The sequence below is a fragment of the Pelodiscus sinensis genome, chromosome 10, assembly GCF_052426305.1.
Source record: "Pelodiscus sinensis isolate ZL-2025 chromosome 10, ASM5242630v1, whole genome shotgun sequence".
Taxonomy (NCBI): domain Eukaryota; kingdom Metazoa; phylum Chordata; order Testudines; family Trionychidae; genus Pelodiscus; species Pelodiscus sinensis.
This window is the reverse complement of record NC_143061.1, coordinates 34,559,836-34,575,720: the sequence shown is the minus strand read 5'-3', so window position 1 is coordinate 34,575,720 and position 15,885 is coordinate 34,559,836. Positions and strand designations below refer to the sequence as shown.

The following is a 15,885-nucleotide window of genomic DNA, read 5'->3' as shown; positions in this document are numbered from 1 at the left end:
TTTCTGGATATCTAGGGCCTTGGTTTAGTGTATATGTATTTATTAGTACATGCAGACCCAATATTTATGCATGTGTAGATCTTTCATTATGCACCTATTTACCTGATGTGTACGGTTACCATTTTGTGTGTATAACTATAGGTTTCAATTTACTGTTGTTTGTTTGCGTGTCTCTCTCACACAGCAAATTCAAAAGAGAAGCACATTTTTTATTTTAAAAATAGGAAAATGTGTTTGTAAAAGATTATGAAAAATGGGACAAGGATTCAGGAGCAGGCCAGATACCTGAAAGGATTTTTAGCTTTCTTTGTTAAATTGACTAGATTCTAGTTTGATGGTTTCCATTTAAGGGTCTATCTTGCAAGGTCCTGAGTGCTCTGGCCCTGATCCATCCTAGTACTTGAGCACATGCTTACTTTTATTTACGAGAGTAGTACCACAGAAGTTAAGCATCTGCCTAAGTGCTTTGCTGGAGTAGGGATGTTAGAGAGGGGGTAAGAGTTGACTAACCACATGAATTCTTAGCTGTTAGTCAACTATTCTGTAGTCCCTGGGGGCGGGGCCTTGCAGCCAGTACAATCCAGCCCCACTCTTGGGGAGCCCCCTGCCATCCTGCACTGCTTCCTCTGTATCAGAGGCGGCAGCTGGTCTGTGAGAGGAGCCAGTTTAAAAACCAGCTCCCCTCGCAGACCCAGAGGCTGCCGGGGGTGGGAGGGAGGAAGAAGGGAAGGAGGAGAATCACTGCAGACAGAGGCTGCTCCAGCACTGATAAAGACCCCACTAAATCGAATGCTGAAGGCACCCCATCAATGCCAGAACTCCTGCTCCATGTGAGGACTAATGGAAGTCCAAAGGAGTGTTTCTTCCATTGATCTCCCTCTCTGAAGATGGCACCAAAGCTCGGCTTAAGGTGTGTCAACTCCAGCTACGTTTTTTATGTAGCTGGATTGCATATCATAAGCTGACCTTTGACTTTAGCGTAGACTTCACCTCAGACCAAATTATTAGAAGTGCTGTCAGCCACTGAAAGCCAGAGTAGAGACTGGTGTACTCTTTTAGCAGGGTCCCCTGTGCTCTGCGCTGGCATATTTCAAATGTACTGATTTCTCTCTTCTTTAACGTTATCTGAGTCGCTAAATTGCGGTCAGTTTTAATAATACTTTTATCCGTATTCCTGTTCTTGGCAAGTAGTATTTTGATATTAAATGGATAGTTCAATAACGTTTGTCCATCAAAGTAATAATAGATTATTTAAGTGGTTTCCTGACTCTGAGATGAGTCTTGAATTTTTTTGTTTTTCAGAGGAAGAAAAAGTTGCTTTTGTTAACTGGGTAAATAAAGCTCTTAAAGATGACCCTGACTGTAAGCATCTCCTTCCCATGGATCCATCAGATGCCAGTCTTTTTAAGTCACTTGCAGATGGCATCCTCCTTTGGTAAGTCAAGTACTAAGGAAAAAATAAGAGTTTTATTTTCTGAAGGTGAAATTTGACCACATTGAAAGTCTTATTATTGACTTCAATAACACCAGGATTTGACCTTTAATCAGTATTTCTAACACATGCTAGGTTTCAAGAAAAGTCTCTTCCTATGAATCCTTCTTTAATGTGAATATATTTTAAGTATAACCTATTTAAAGAGTCCTATTTAAAAATTATGTGCTTGCATAACTGTTTGTGTACTGTTGGGAATTTGGTTGGTTGGAGAGAATTCCATTTCAAATCAATGGCATTATATCTTGATCAATGCACATGCCAGGAACAATCAGACTCTTCACAAATTAGATGTACTACCCATCATGCTTGTTAACAGAAATAATTAGGCATTTTTGCATTTTTTAATATTAGGAAGCATTGTCTAGTGTCTAAGCCACAGGACTTCAGTTAGAAGATCTGATTTTTACTCTCGACTCCACTACAGATTTACAGGGAGTCTTCCATTTTCTCATTGCTGCAGTTTTCTCAATGAGTAAAAGTGGTATCTATCCATGTCACAGGAGAATTGAGGGCTTAATTCATGGATGGGCAATAATTTTTGATTGGGGGGGCACTCCAAGAATTTGGCAAATGATCAGGGGCTGCATTTTTCTACAATATTAATGGAGCGGATACAGGGTCTAGGATGGAGTTTGGGTACAAGAGGAAGTATTGGATAGAGGACTGGGATTCAGGAGGGGTAGGGATGTTAATGTGTAGACAACTACAGGCAGTCCCCGGGTTACGTCAGTCCGACTTAAGTCGGACCCCTACTTATGAACTGGGGAGGGAGGGCGCAGCTAGTACAGGGTGCCTCCCCCACTGTCGCCGCCTCCGGCGGTGCGGGGGGTGCTTCCCCCCAGCAGACCAGGGAGACGCGGAGCGGCTTTTCTCGCCGCGGAGGACGTGGGTGGCGGGACCGCGGCTCCCCCCCCACAAGCAGACCAGGCTTTTCTCGCCGAAGCCTGGGGTAGAGCAGCTGGGGGGCTGCCGGGTTGGTCCCGCAGCGCCGCTCCTCGGCACTACTGGACCAACCCGGCAGCACCCCAGCTGCTCTGCCCCAGGTGTTCCCAAGTCAGCCGCTGATGAAACTGACCAGTGGCTGACTACAGGAAGCCCGAGGCAGAGCTGCTCTGCCCCGGGCTTCCTGGAATCAGCTGCTGATCAGTTTCAGCAGCGGCTGACTTGGGGACACCTGGGGCAGAGCAGCTGGGGTGCTGCTGGGTTGGTCCCGCAGCGCTGCTCCTCGGCACTACTGGACCAACCCGGCAGCGCCCCAGCTGCTCTGTCCCAGGCGTCCAGATTCAGCCACTGTTGAAACTGATCAGCAGCTGATTCCAGGAAGCCCGGGGCAGAGCAGCTTATCGGTTAATCATATCGACCACATGCATCCCCCTCCTTGCTGCCTCTGTGACAGAGATGCTTTAAGATGGGTGCTCATGAGCACCGGATCCACCCGTCCCTCCCACCCCACACTTTGCTGCCTCCGATGGAGAGGTAGCAGCATTCAGGGTGCGGGGGGAAGGCAGGAGTTGATACACTCTTAAGCCAGCTCTCCATCCATGCCCACTCCATGGATTCGCTTCCCCCCCACATCTTGCTGCCTCGTATGGGGAGAGGCGGGGGGACACGGCCTCTCTCTGCATCGGCTCAGGCTCACCACAGACGTAGGTGGCTCCATGGCAGCAGCCCCTGTATGCGGGGGAGGAGGGCGGGTCCAAGGTTGTTGTGGACAGAGGTTGATCCAGCATCCCATGGAGCAACCTCCATCCACGGGGAGTTCAGACCCTCCACGGACAGGGGCTGCTGCCATTGTGTGCTGCTGCCCCCGATCAAGAGGCAGCAGCCTGGGGTGACAGGGACTGCCTGTCAGCCCTGCTGCTGGGGACTATCAAATAGTTGTGTAACCACTAAAATCTGATACGGTTACATGACTGTTCAGTTACACACTATCTAACATCCCTAATGTGGGGTAGGGGTGCAGGTGTGAGGGCAGAATCAGGGAGGAAGTTTGGATGTAGGGGGAGTTTGTGACCTGGGGTAGGGGTTGGATGCAGAAGGGGATGAGGTGCCAGGTACAGTCTCTGGCCAGGAGGTGCTTACCGTAGGCAGCTCCTGGCTGGTGGCCTAGTGAGACCTTCAGGCAAGCTTCCCTGGCTGACATGGCCCCACATACTGCTCAAAGCATCTGGCTTCTGAGGCCAACCTGTGTGTGTCTGCATGGTGCACCACATGCCCACAAGCACTGATCTTGGTTTTCAGCCAATGGGAGACTGAGGACTGTACTGCAGTCAAGGGCAGGGTGCTTAGACCTTCCCTGCCCCCATCTCCAAGAAGCAGGCTAGGCCCAGCAGCCAGCCATTTTCAGTAGCCTTTGGGGTTACTGCCTGGCGGTCCCACTGGGCCAGATCCAAATGTAACATTTACAATCTCATATGAGGGAGACTTTCAGCATAAATATATTTATTCTGGTGGTGTCTGAATCTTCCCGAAAACTTTGTTAACAGTACAGTCAGAGCTGGACTCCTAAGCATAAATCTGACTGTTCCACTTATTTCTATATAAGGTTTTATGTTTTCTGGTTTTATTGGAAATTGTTTTTGAAGGGGGGAGGGATTTCTCTTAGTGCTTTCAATCTGTCAAGCAATACTGTTTGACATCACTTTTTTATGGTAAGTCTGTTTGGTTGAAGTAAGATTGTTTGGGAAGATGGAGTAAATTCTGACTTTTTCTTCCCCAGCAAAATGATTAACTTATCTCAACCAGATACAATTGATGAACGGGCTATTAATAAGAAGAAGCTCACACCTTTCACTATTTCAGTAAGTATGGACCCTTTTCTGACAACTAATTATATTACAGAAGGCTATTGTGATAGCTTTGCTTAATGGAAGTTTTTCTATAGACTGAAATGGGACATTTCCCTTCCACGAGGACTTTGCTATTAAATCCCCTTGTGATTTCTGTGCTTTTGTTTTTCCTCTGCATTGCAAATTACTGGAGAAAATGAGCCATAGAAAACAATCAGCAGGTAAATTGTTCTTCGTGTGGTTATCTTTTTTCCAAAATGGACTCATGATGGAAGCCCGTTTTCAGTAGTTTCTAAAGTGGAGGAGGAGTTAGCACTAGAACACTTTTTAAATGGTCTAAAACACTTTTTTGTACTTCTGAACTAAATAGTGAGCGCTGAGTTATTATAATGATAGGTCCACATAAGTATCTACTATAGGTAAGCAAATAAAACATTGCTTACCTAGTGTTTTGGATAAACAACAAGTACCCTGACATGGTTACTGGTTATTATTTATTAATTTATTTGTATTAACATACCACCTAGGAACCACATCTATGGGTCAGGACTTCATTATGCCAGGCACTGTACAAACATAAACAAAAGATTGGCCTTGCTCCCAGAGACCTTACAGTCTAATACAGTGTTTCTTAAACTTGTTAAGACTGAGGAACACTAAACAATAAATTTTTATGAGGAACACCAAGGATTTTTTTATTGAGCAAAAACAAAACAAAACAAAAAAACCCCCACAAAACCCAGTTTAAGAAACTGATGGATGCAGGCAGATGGAGGAGTACACGGAAATGTACAAGGAGATGATATTGGCCAGCATGAAAGGCATTGGTATAGTAGCTTAACCATTTCCAGTGTTGTTATAGACATCATGGCAGAGGAGAGTTTTGAGCAGGAATTTGAATAGGATAATAAGATAGCTTTTGTGGATGTGTGTGGGGAGTTCCTCTCCAGTGTGAGAGGTAGTATGAGAAAAAGCATGAAGGCACTCAGAGCAATCAAAATAGGCCCAGGAAATGGGTTGAGAACAGCCCTCGCCATGACGTGTCACTGCGTGCCCCTCCCCCTTTCCCTACATCCAGGACCAGCTCTAGGTTTTTTGCCGCCCCAAACAAAAAATGTTTTGGCCGCCCCCACATTCTGTATCCCATCTCCCTCTCTGAGGGTATGTCTACACTACCACCCTAGTTCGAACTAGGGTGGTTAATGTAGGCAACCGGAGTTGCAAATGAAGCCCGGGATTTGAATTTCCCGGGCTTCATTTGCATATTGCCGGGCACCGCCATTTTTAAATGTCCGCTAGTTCGGACTCCGTGCCCGCGGCTACACGTGGCACGAACTAGGTAGTTCGGATTAGGCTTCCTATTCCGAACTACTGGTACACCTCGTTCCATGAGGAGTAATGGTAGTTCGGAATAGGAAGCCTAATCCGAACTACCTAGTTCGTGCCGCATGTAGCCACGGGCATGGAGTCCGAACTAGCGGACATTTAAAAATGGCGGCGCCCGACAATATGCAAATGAAGCCCGGGAAATTCAAATTCCGGGCTTCATTTGCAACTCCGGTTGCCTACATTAACCACCCTAGTTCGAACTAGGGTGGTAGTGTAGACATACCCTCAGAGGACAGCTCCAAGGCAAAGGGCAGGAGATGTACAGCAGTGGCGGGGAGAGGCAGCTGAAGTGCTGGCCCTTGATAGCCTCTTGGCCAAACCTGACAGGGGATCCTGACTGAGGCTCCAAGACTTACTCATAGACCCTGATCTATTGTTTGGTGACCATTGACCTGGGGCAACTCAACTTTGGAAGCCCTGGGGGCCTCACTGATACTCACAGCACATGTTGGGGACCTCAACTTAAGTGTGGTTGCATAGGGTATATCTACGCTACAGCGTTATTTTGAAATATCTAATTTTGAAATAGTTATTTTTTAATATCTTAGGGTATGTCTACACTACCCTCCTAATTCGAACTAGGAGGGTAATGTAGGCATACCGCACTTGCAAATGAAGCCCGGGATTTGAATTTCCCAGGCTTCATTTGCATAAAGCCGGCCGGCGCCATTTTTCAATGCCGGCAGTTCGAACCCCGTGCCGCGTGGCTACACGCGGCACGGAGTAGCTAGTTCGGATTAGGCTTCCTAATCTGAACTAGCTGTACTCCTCATTCCACGAGGAGTACAGCTAGTTCGGATTAGGAAGCCTAATCCGAACTAGCTACTCCGTGCCGCGTGTAGCCGCGCGGCATGGGGTTTGAACTGCTGGCATTTAAAAATGGCGCCGTCCGGCTTTATGCAAATGAAGCCTGGGAAATTCAAATCCCGGGCTTCATTTGGAAGTGCGGTATGCCTACATTACCCTCCTAGTTCGAATTAGGAGGGTAGTGTAGACATACCCTTATTTATTTATTGTGCGACTACACACAAAATGCATTTCAAAATAGTGTGTCCACACTGATTGGATGCTGAATCGCATTTAAGGCCAGCTGAACTGCTTCAGGCAGGGCATCAGGTCAGAAGTTACCTTGTGGCCAGGGCGTCCAGCGGGGCCCCCTATTTCGAAATAAGCATCTACACAATGCTTATTTCGAAATAGCAATTTCAAAATTGGCGCTATTCCTCGTGGAATGAGGTTTACCAGTTCGAAATAAGCCCTCTATTTTGAATTAATTTTGAAATAGCAGTTGGCTTGTATAGATGCTAGGAAAGTTATTTCGAAATAACTTTGCTGTGTAGATATACCCATATACGAGCAAATATATATGCAAATACCTTCTTTCACACTGATGGGCGTGAATACAAATCTTAAGGCAAGACTACACAACACACATGCCCCATTTAAGTCAGTTCTGCTATTAATAAAATGCAACATTTACCCGATTTCCACCCATATGACAACATTTTTCACAAGCAATGACAGTCCAAGAATTTAACTACGCATCTCAACAGAAGATCATTACATTGACTACTGTTTTGTTTTGGCTCCCACGCACCAGCTGAATGTTGGTCCCCACATAAACCCAAACTGCACCGCGGACCTCAAACAAACTGGCCAATGGGCAGCATGTGGCCAATGAGCTGTGTTTTGAGTAGCCCTGGGTGCTTGGTCCTGCCATGAAGGCAGGGGACTGGACTCAATGACCTCTCGAGGCCCCTTCCAGCTCTAGTGTTCTGTGATTCTATACTGCCCACATAGGGTTAGATAGGGGCTGGTGTCCCCTAGAGGGAACGGGTCCCCAGAGCCCATCCATACCTCTGTGAGCCAACCTGTGCTCCTGCCCTGGGACTGAACTGGAGACAGCACCCCCTAGAGAGGCCCTGTAGCCTCCTGTGCACCAGTGGGATTTGGTGCCAGGCCCCTCCCTCAAGTGGATCCCTTGAACTGGACGTCAGGTCAGGCCTTGTTCTCTCCCACACTGTGGGGTGCCAGGATTGCCTTGTGGTGCCTTTAGGCAGGTGTCATGGCATGAGGGGAGTGAATTGGCTAGGTCCGAAGCATTTCCCCCCCAGGGCTCAGCAAGCCTGGGGGCAGGGCTGAGTGGATGGAAGAAGCAGGGGCAGTGGGTTTGCTGCCAATAGTTGGGCTTCGTCAGCAGGCAGCTCCCAGGACTGTCTCCTTTGATCGGGGTGGATTGATCGCAGCATGAGCTAGCCAGGGTGTGATTGCTGAAGCCCCCCCACCTTGGGGTTGTTCCCCACATTAGCCAGATTACAGCGAGCCAGGTTATGCCGACCTGTGCTGCAGTCACATCTTCGCTAGCCGTGTAGTCAGCCCCTGAACCACTGGAAACTGAGTTTCTAGTTCAGCCTGGTGTGTGACCTCAGGCATGTTGCAGCCCCCCCCTCCTCCGTGCCTCAGTTTCCCCAGCTGTAAAATGTCAACAATGCTGGCCTCCTTGGGAAAGTCCTCTGAGTGCTACCAATAGGCGGAGCTAGGGCTGGCAAGGACTAGCCTTGTCTTGGTCACGTTGGCTTGGTACCGGTCCAGTGGGCAGGTGGTGCCGGTCAGTTGCTTGACAGCACTTTGTGTCTGTATAAAATCAGGCAAGGTGGTCCAGTGACAGGCAGGTGAGAGGCTGAAAGTCAGCGGGCAGAGAACCAGGTGCCAGGCGGCGGGTCACTCGCAAATTCAGCATTTGGGGAAGAGGGCTCCCCACGCCTCGGCTCCCAGCACTTGCTAGTGAAGTTCACAAATGACAAAGCTCTTCTCACTTCCCTGCCAGCCAAGCCATTGCTTTACTCTAGGTCCTTAACATGTGCTGTCCCTTGCCTTGGCTGGGCACTGCTCCTGGGCAGGCCCAGCTCTCCTAGTGTGGAGTCACAGAAGTGCCCAAAAAGTGGAGTTGGGAGGGCACAAGCACCCGGACCCATGATGCCTGCCCCTGATGTTCTTGTCCCAAGCCCCACACACACACTGTCCCTCCTCCACAAAATGCTCCTGAGCTACCTCTTCCTCCCAAGATCTACCCCAGACTTGTGCTCTCCCTCTGCCATTGACTGCCCTTACACTCCTCTGCCTCCCCGCCCTGCTCCATGCCATCTAGCCCTGGTCTGCCTGACCATGGGCTACTGCTGGAGACTGTCAGGTTTTCTACCAGCTGATGCCAGAGCCAGGCACCCCTAAGTGCCCCCCAACCAAATCCCTCTCTCTCAGAGCCAAGCAACCTCAGCCAGTGTTCCCCTCCCCCCCCCCCCAACCAAATCCATCTCCCTCAGAGCCAAGCAACCTCAGACAGCACCCCTCTCCCCAACAAATCCCCCTCCCTCAGAGCCAAGCAACCTCAGGCTTATTTATTTACCTGTGTCCACAGGTATGACCGCTTGCAGTTCCTGTTGGCCATGGTTTGCATTTCTTGGCCAATGGGAGCTGTGGGAAGCAGTGGCCTGGTCTGTGGTGCTTCCCGCAGCTCCCGTTCTCTGGGAACAGAAAACCACGGTAAACAGGAGATGTGAGTGGATGCACCTGCAAACGCGTAGGTAAACTTATTTCCAACACTTGAAGTGGGGGGCAGTGGAGACTGGCATCATGGATCTACTGGAGACTAGCATCAACTGCTCCATAATGAATCAGACATAGGTAGGTTGGGGATTGGCCAAAAGGGGTGCTTCAGATTGATAAAAAGCAGCTTATGCCTGATGCAGTAGGGAAGGAGAACTAATGGAGGCATTCAAGAAAGGGGTAAGATGATCAAAGGATAGGCTTGGAGAATCCTGAATGGATATAATGAAGGCAAGACTGCAGGGAAAAAAAGATGTTACAGTAATCTAGACATGAGATGAGAGCCTGGATGAGTTTTAACTGATTGTATAGAAAGGAAAGGCCATATTCTAGGCCTATTATTGCAAAATAATATACAAGATTTAGACACAGCCTAGAGACCCCAGTGAAAGTACCAAGTTGAAGATGATGTCCAGGTAATAGGGCAGAGTGGCAGGTAAGTAGTGATATCCACAGCAATTGAGAGAGGATGTGTGTGTAGTTGGGAGGGATGAGTGGAAAAGGTTAGAAGCTCTGTTTTAATCATGCTGAGCTTTAGCTGACAGCTAGACATCAATGAAAATACATCAGAGAGACATGATGAGATTTTAGTTTGGACAGGAGGAGACAGGCCTGTAGCAGAAAGATAAATCTGTGAGTTGTCAACCTAATGAAATAAATGCCAATTAAAATCCTGTAAAAGAAAAATGGATTTCTAACTGCTTATCATGAAGTTAAAATAAGAAAGATTATGATACTTTGGTGAAGGATTTAGAGCCTAGTGTATGTTATAATCTCTGCTATTTAAAGAAATGTGTGTCAGTGAAGCTGCCTGGTACATGTTTTCTATGTGTCTGGGGTAGTGTAGTACAGGAAAATGAAAAGGGACTGGGGCATAAGGGCTAGTAAGAGTTTGATGATTTTTCTGCAGTATGCTATTGCAATTACAATTGGGTTTTGCTCCATTGTCAACACGTGAACTGCAGACTTCTGATGCTTTCTATGCAGTTACAAACTGAATGCTGAATATTGCAAAGAAATGACACACACACACATTTAGGCCCACATGAAATGACACTAACGTTAGCGCTTTGAACAGGAGTAACAGTCCACTCAAGCAGATTTATCTGCAGGATAAGTTCCTGAGATTTTAAGCATTGCTAGTATTTTGTATTGCATTCTACTGAATTACAGACCTAATCTGAGTATTCCGCTAATGCACTGGTTTTTATAACTTTAGAAACTCACAGAAGAAATAAGTGGTGATTGGTGTTTTAAAATTAACAAACTAAATGGCTAATTTAGTTAATGTTGATGTTTCACTTAGGAAAATCTAAATCTCGCCCTGAATTCTGCATCAGCTATTGGCTGTACAGTGGTCAACATTGGATCACAAGATCTAAAGGAAGGAAAACCACATTTGGTATTGGGTCTCTTGTGGCAGATCATTAAAGTTGGTCTTTTTGCAGACATTGAGATCTCCAGAAATGAAGGTAAGAGAGGAAGTAATGTCAGATATTCATTCTCTCTTCCATCTCAAAGGAAGTTTACAGACCTGGGGAGCAGTGCAGCATCCCCTTTCATTCCCAATTTGTTCTTTGCTTAATCCCAATCCTGTCATGTTCCTGTGTACAAAATCCTGCCATCTGGTTGGTGGTTGGTCCCAGGTCTGACTCATCTTTGTTGAGTTTTTTTTATATCCTGTTACTTGTTTGTCTTTTTGCTGTGCCCACTATCATAATCTTTTTGACTGCAGTCAGTCGAGTATCCTGGATTCACATCATACTCTCCTTCTCACTTGGGTGCACAGTGCAGCTCTCTGAATGCTGCAAGCCCAGAGCAAGTGGGAAGAGGCTTTGTGTACTATCTCTGCCCCTAGCAATATCTTGCAGCTTCCCTTAGCCAGTTTCTGACCAATGGGAGCTGCCTGTTGGCAGGACAGGCAGGCAGCACACAAAGTACTCCTCCCCACGCCCAGCTCACAGCATTCAGTCAGCCACACGTGGCTCCTGCAGCCTGTGTAGAGGCATGGAAGACAGGAACTCTGGCTGAGGAACCTGCTGGGCTGCTGGCTGAGAGCCGCCCAATAAGCAACCCCCTCCCCCCACCAGAGCTTGCCTCTGGTGCCCTAGCCCTTCCTTCCCCCCAGCCCTCTGCCCCCTTCTATACCTCTAGCCTATGTATCCCAAACCTTCTACACCCCTGCTTCTGAATACATAAGCCTTCCCAGACTATGCATCTCCTCCTCCATTCCTTCTCCAGGTCACAAACTCCTCCCAGACCTTGCACCCCAATCTCCTGCCCCCCAGTCACAACTCAAATCCTCTCCTGCACTTCTGCTCCAAGACACAATCTTCTCCTGGACCGTACACCCCCTCTTGCATCCCAGTCCTCTGCCTCAGGTCACAACCCTCTCCTTCACCCAAACTCCCTTCCAAATACCATACCCCCTCCTGCATCCCAATCCCTTACCTCAAGCCCGCTTCTGCACCTAACCTCCATCCCAGACCCTGCACTTCCTCCATTAATATCATGGAAGAGTGTGGTCTTTGAGCACTTACCAAATTCTTGGAGTGCCCCCCCAGTCAAAAATTATTGGCCTCCCCCATTGTAACATCTTCATTTGTCTTAAAATCATTCCACTTTACACCTGCCATCTTTCAAAGAACTCTGATTTCTACTGCCTGTAGCTTCTTGGTATCCATTTAATGCAGTTGTTATCAGATCATAGTTATACTGTTAGTGCATGGTTTGATACTTTCACTTTATAACTGTAATGTTTTTATCAATATATAATTTCATCAATTTCTATGTGATACTTGTGACTAATGTACATCTTCTTTTAACCTCATCCCTGATGGAATCGTTGGCACTGATTTAAGCTTCCTAGGCACATATAAAAGTATACTTATCTGGTGTTATGTGATAGTCAATTTGGGATTAAATGTTTTGTGACCATAACAGTAATACAACTTAGCTTTCTCTCACATTTGCTTTTAGCTCTTATTGCTTTGCTAAATGAAGGGGAAGAACTAGAGCAGCTACTGAAACTTTCCCCAGAAGAGCTCTTGCTACGTTGGGTGAACTATCATCTGGCCAATGCAGGATGGCAGAAAATCAGTAACTTCAGTCAAGACATTAAGGTATATAGTTGTCAGTCTAATAAGAGAATACAGTCATGCCAAAATGTAAACAAATAAAAGATTGAGATCAGAATTGGTGATCTGCTTGTTATAGGTACCTTCTCACCAAATGTCTCCTAACATTGCATATTCTTTTGAACAGCACGTTTATGCTGTTCAGTGGCTGGTGCTATGTATCAACTAAGGATATGCAACCAAACCAAACACCTTTCACATAGCAGCCCTTATTGAGGAAATAGAAAATTCCAGATTGTAATTAGAACTGTATGGATTGAATTGCACATTCCTCTTCCTTCCCCTCCCCAACTTTACATCTTTCCCTTTAACCCTTCCCATAAGGCAGTGGTCACCAGCCAGTAGATCAGGATGTTCAGGATCTACTGGTAGATCTTGGAGCCTCTGACAGGTGATCCTGACTGGTTTAGCTGGGAGGCTTTCAGTGCCAGTGCTTCGGCTGCCCCACCCCCACGGTCCTGCTGCTCCTGCCCAGAGCCTCAGCGCTGTCTCCTGGGAGCTTCCTGCTTATTGTGCAGGGTGGGAGAGACAGAGGCAGGGGGGGACTGATGTCACTCTGTCCCCCTCTCCTGTACCCCATCTTTACAGTGTGAGGAGGGTGGGGTCTTGGCGAAGGGGTGGGGCAGAGGCAGGGCCCTGGAGAAGGGGAAGGGGTATTTGGGTTTGAGGTAGATCTTGGACTGACTTACATTAAAAAAGTGATCTTGTGTTTAAAAAGGTTAGAGACCACGGCCATAAGGTCTCTCTTGCCTTTGTTATCTTTTGGGGAAGAGAATGTGTCTTTCAGCCATCACCTAGTTCCGTGGTCAATCACGACCAACATGTCAATCACGATCTACTGGTCGATCTTGGGGGCCCGACCAGTCGATCACGAAGCTTTTGGGGCCCCCCCTTACTGCCCCCACCCCTCCAAGATGAATGTCATGCTTATTCTACCTCCAGGAACAACGGAGGTAGCACAGGCTTCCAGCAGGGTGGGAAGTGTTCTGCAGCCGTGCACCTGGTACCAGAAGTGCGCGGGCTGCTCTTCCTCCCCCTGAACAGCCGGCGCGGTACCTAAAATGATGGTCCGTTGCGCGCGCGCTGGGGACTTTGTTCCCATGCTGCCTTCCTGGGTGTCCGGAACTGCACTGGCTCTGGCTGCTCAGGCAGCGCGTGCTGCCATGGGGAGGGGAGATTCCTTGTTCCCACTGCCCGAGTAGCTGGAGCCGGCGTGCTGGGTTCTTTATTCCTCTGCTGCCTGCCTGTGGGGGAGGGAGAAGTCCCAGTTCACGCCAACCGCAACCGCTCGAGAAGCTTGCGCCTTACTCCTCCCCTCCTCGCAGCAGCATGCGCTGCCTGAGCAGCCAGAGCTGGCGCAGTCCTGGATACCCAACCCCTTCCCCGCACGCAGAAAGGCAGCAGGGAAACAAAGTCCCCAGCACACAACGGACCGGCATTTTAGGTTGGGGCAGGTGTGGTCTGGGACTCTTCCCCTCCCCCCCCACTCCCTAAGACAGAGGGGAATAAAGTCTCCAGCGTGCCAGCTGGAGCTGGTGCGGTTCGGGACTTCCCATCTCCCCCATTCCCAGCCCGCACAGGAAGGCATCAGGCTACACAACGAACCAGTGTTTCAGGTACCATGCTACTGTTTAGGGTTGGGGGAGCAGCCCACTCAGTTCCTGGGCCTTGGCCTGCAGCTGCAGGATCCTCAGGTACTGGTCCCTGTCTCCTCCCCCTGCCCAAACCCCCAAAAGTACCCTGCCCCACCACCCACCGGCACCCTGACCTTTGCCCAAGGCCCTTGCCCCAGCACCCACTGGCCCCCTGTCCCAGCACCCAGTCTCCTGTCCCAGCACCTACAAGCACCCTGTCCCAAAACCCATTGGCACCCTACCCAGCACCCTGTCCCGGTACTCCCTGGCACCCTTCCCCAATACCATGCCCCCTGCCCCCACCAGCACAGTTGGGGCCACATTAGTGAGGTTTGTGGGGGTTTTGGAGGAGTTTTTATTTTGCATCTCACTTGTGTGGCCCCAACTGACTTTTCTGTGGGTCAGTGACCCCTGACTCAAAACAGGTTCCCTGCCCTTCTCATATATAAAGACAATGCAGAAACGTTTTGTGTTTGACACAGTATTTTATTTAAAAATGAAGCCTGGCCAACAAACCCCCAACTGGGGCCAAGCCCCCATCTGCCCACAGCATCGTAACATTCCTGCTCTCCCTCTTCCCTCAGACCCTAGATCTGAACGTATCATACACTGAAACCCCCTGCCCTGAGCCCTTCACATACCCCGACCCAAATTTCTGCGCCCTCATACGCACAAGCTTGTGGCTTGCTTAGTACCCCAACCCTACATCTGACCCCAACACTGCCTGGCCTGGAGCCCCCTCCCCGAGCTAGCGTCCCTTTCTCCACCTCCTCCTGCATCCAGATTTCCTCGCAGAGCTTGCACTTCTCACCCCTTCCCGCACCCAAATCCCTCATTCCCACCCCAGAGCCTACACATCCTGCTTCAACCCAGTGAGGGTACGGCTAGACTGCAGGAGTTTTTCAGGATTCCAGAGATATCCCAGAAAACTCTTCTGCATCTAGGGATGTGTTTGTTCTTCCACTTTTTTTAGTGGAAGAGCAAACGTGCTCCTTCGGTCACCCTTATATTTCTCTTTCCACAAGGAATAAGGGGCTTCCAAAAGAAGGGGTTTTTCTGACATTTGGTCCAGTCTAGACAGGCCAAATGTTGGAAAAACCTCTTCCTACACAAGAATTGGGGGAAAAAAGCAGCAGTATAAGGGTTGGGGATAGCAAATGATGGAGAGGAGAATAGAGAGGAAGGGGCAGGGCTTCGAAGAAGGGGTGGGGATGTAGATCTTGGCTTGTTCTGTCATTTAAAAAGTGATCTTGGGTGTAAAAAGGTTGGAGACCACTGACCTAGTTTATCTGTAACAATAGGTAATTGCCCCTTTTCTGCCACAGCTCAGAGTGTCAAGAGACCACTACCAAAGGGTAAAAGACGACATATGGTGTGCCTTTTGGCCATTCCCTCTCAGTTACAATCCCAACTAATCCTTCAACATAGGAGACATATTAGTGCCTTGCTGCTGATTCAGTTCACTAACTTCATGGGGCTGAAACACAGCCTGGCTCTGCTATGGTAGCTAATGGATGTATCCTTCTCCTTTCTCTGCAATCAGCCATGCAGTACATAAAGCGTGCTCAGAATTGCATTAAGTCCAATAAGAGACTGCAGCACTTTTAAAATAAAAAGTGAAGGGGCTGTGTTTTGTGGGAAATAAATGATGTGACTCCATTGAATATCTTCCCTCCACTAATTTCGGAATAACCGTTAAAGATAACTTTGTAGTTATTTCTTTATTCTGCATGAAATACCAGGGAAGAGACTATCAACAAAGAAAATAACTAGCTTTCTTTTAATAAACAAGTATACATCTAATCAAAATGTCTTTAATATATTGGATTAGTATTAAA

At 48.1% G+C, this 15,885-nt stretch overlaps 1 protein-coding gene across 3 annotated transcripts in view; it reads left to right on the top strand.

Annotated features, from left to right (window-relative positions):
- Window positions 1-15,885, top strand: part of PLS1 (plastin 1) — a 91,601-nt gene that overhangs the window by 49,521 nt on the left and 26,195 nt on the right. For all 3 annotated transcript variants that reach the window (XM_006123987.5, XM_006123988.5, XM_075937661.2), the window contains 4 exons: window positions 1,303-1,435; window positions 4,215-4,296; window positions 10,583-10,748; window positions 12,256-12,398. In XM_006123987.5, the coding sequence (XP_006124049.1) occupies window positions 1,303-1,435; window positions 4,215-4,296; window positions 10,583-10,748; window positions 12,256-12,398 (524 nt within the window). The remainder of the gene's footprint in view (window positions 1-1,302; window positions 1,436-4,214; window positions 4,297-10,582; window positions 10,749-12,255; window positions 12,399-15,885) is intronic.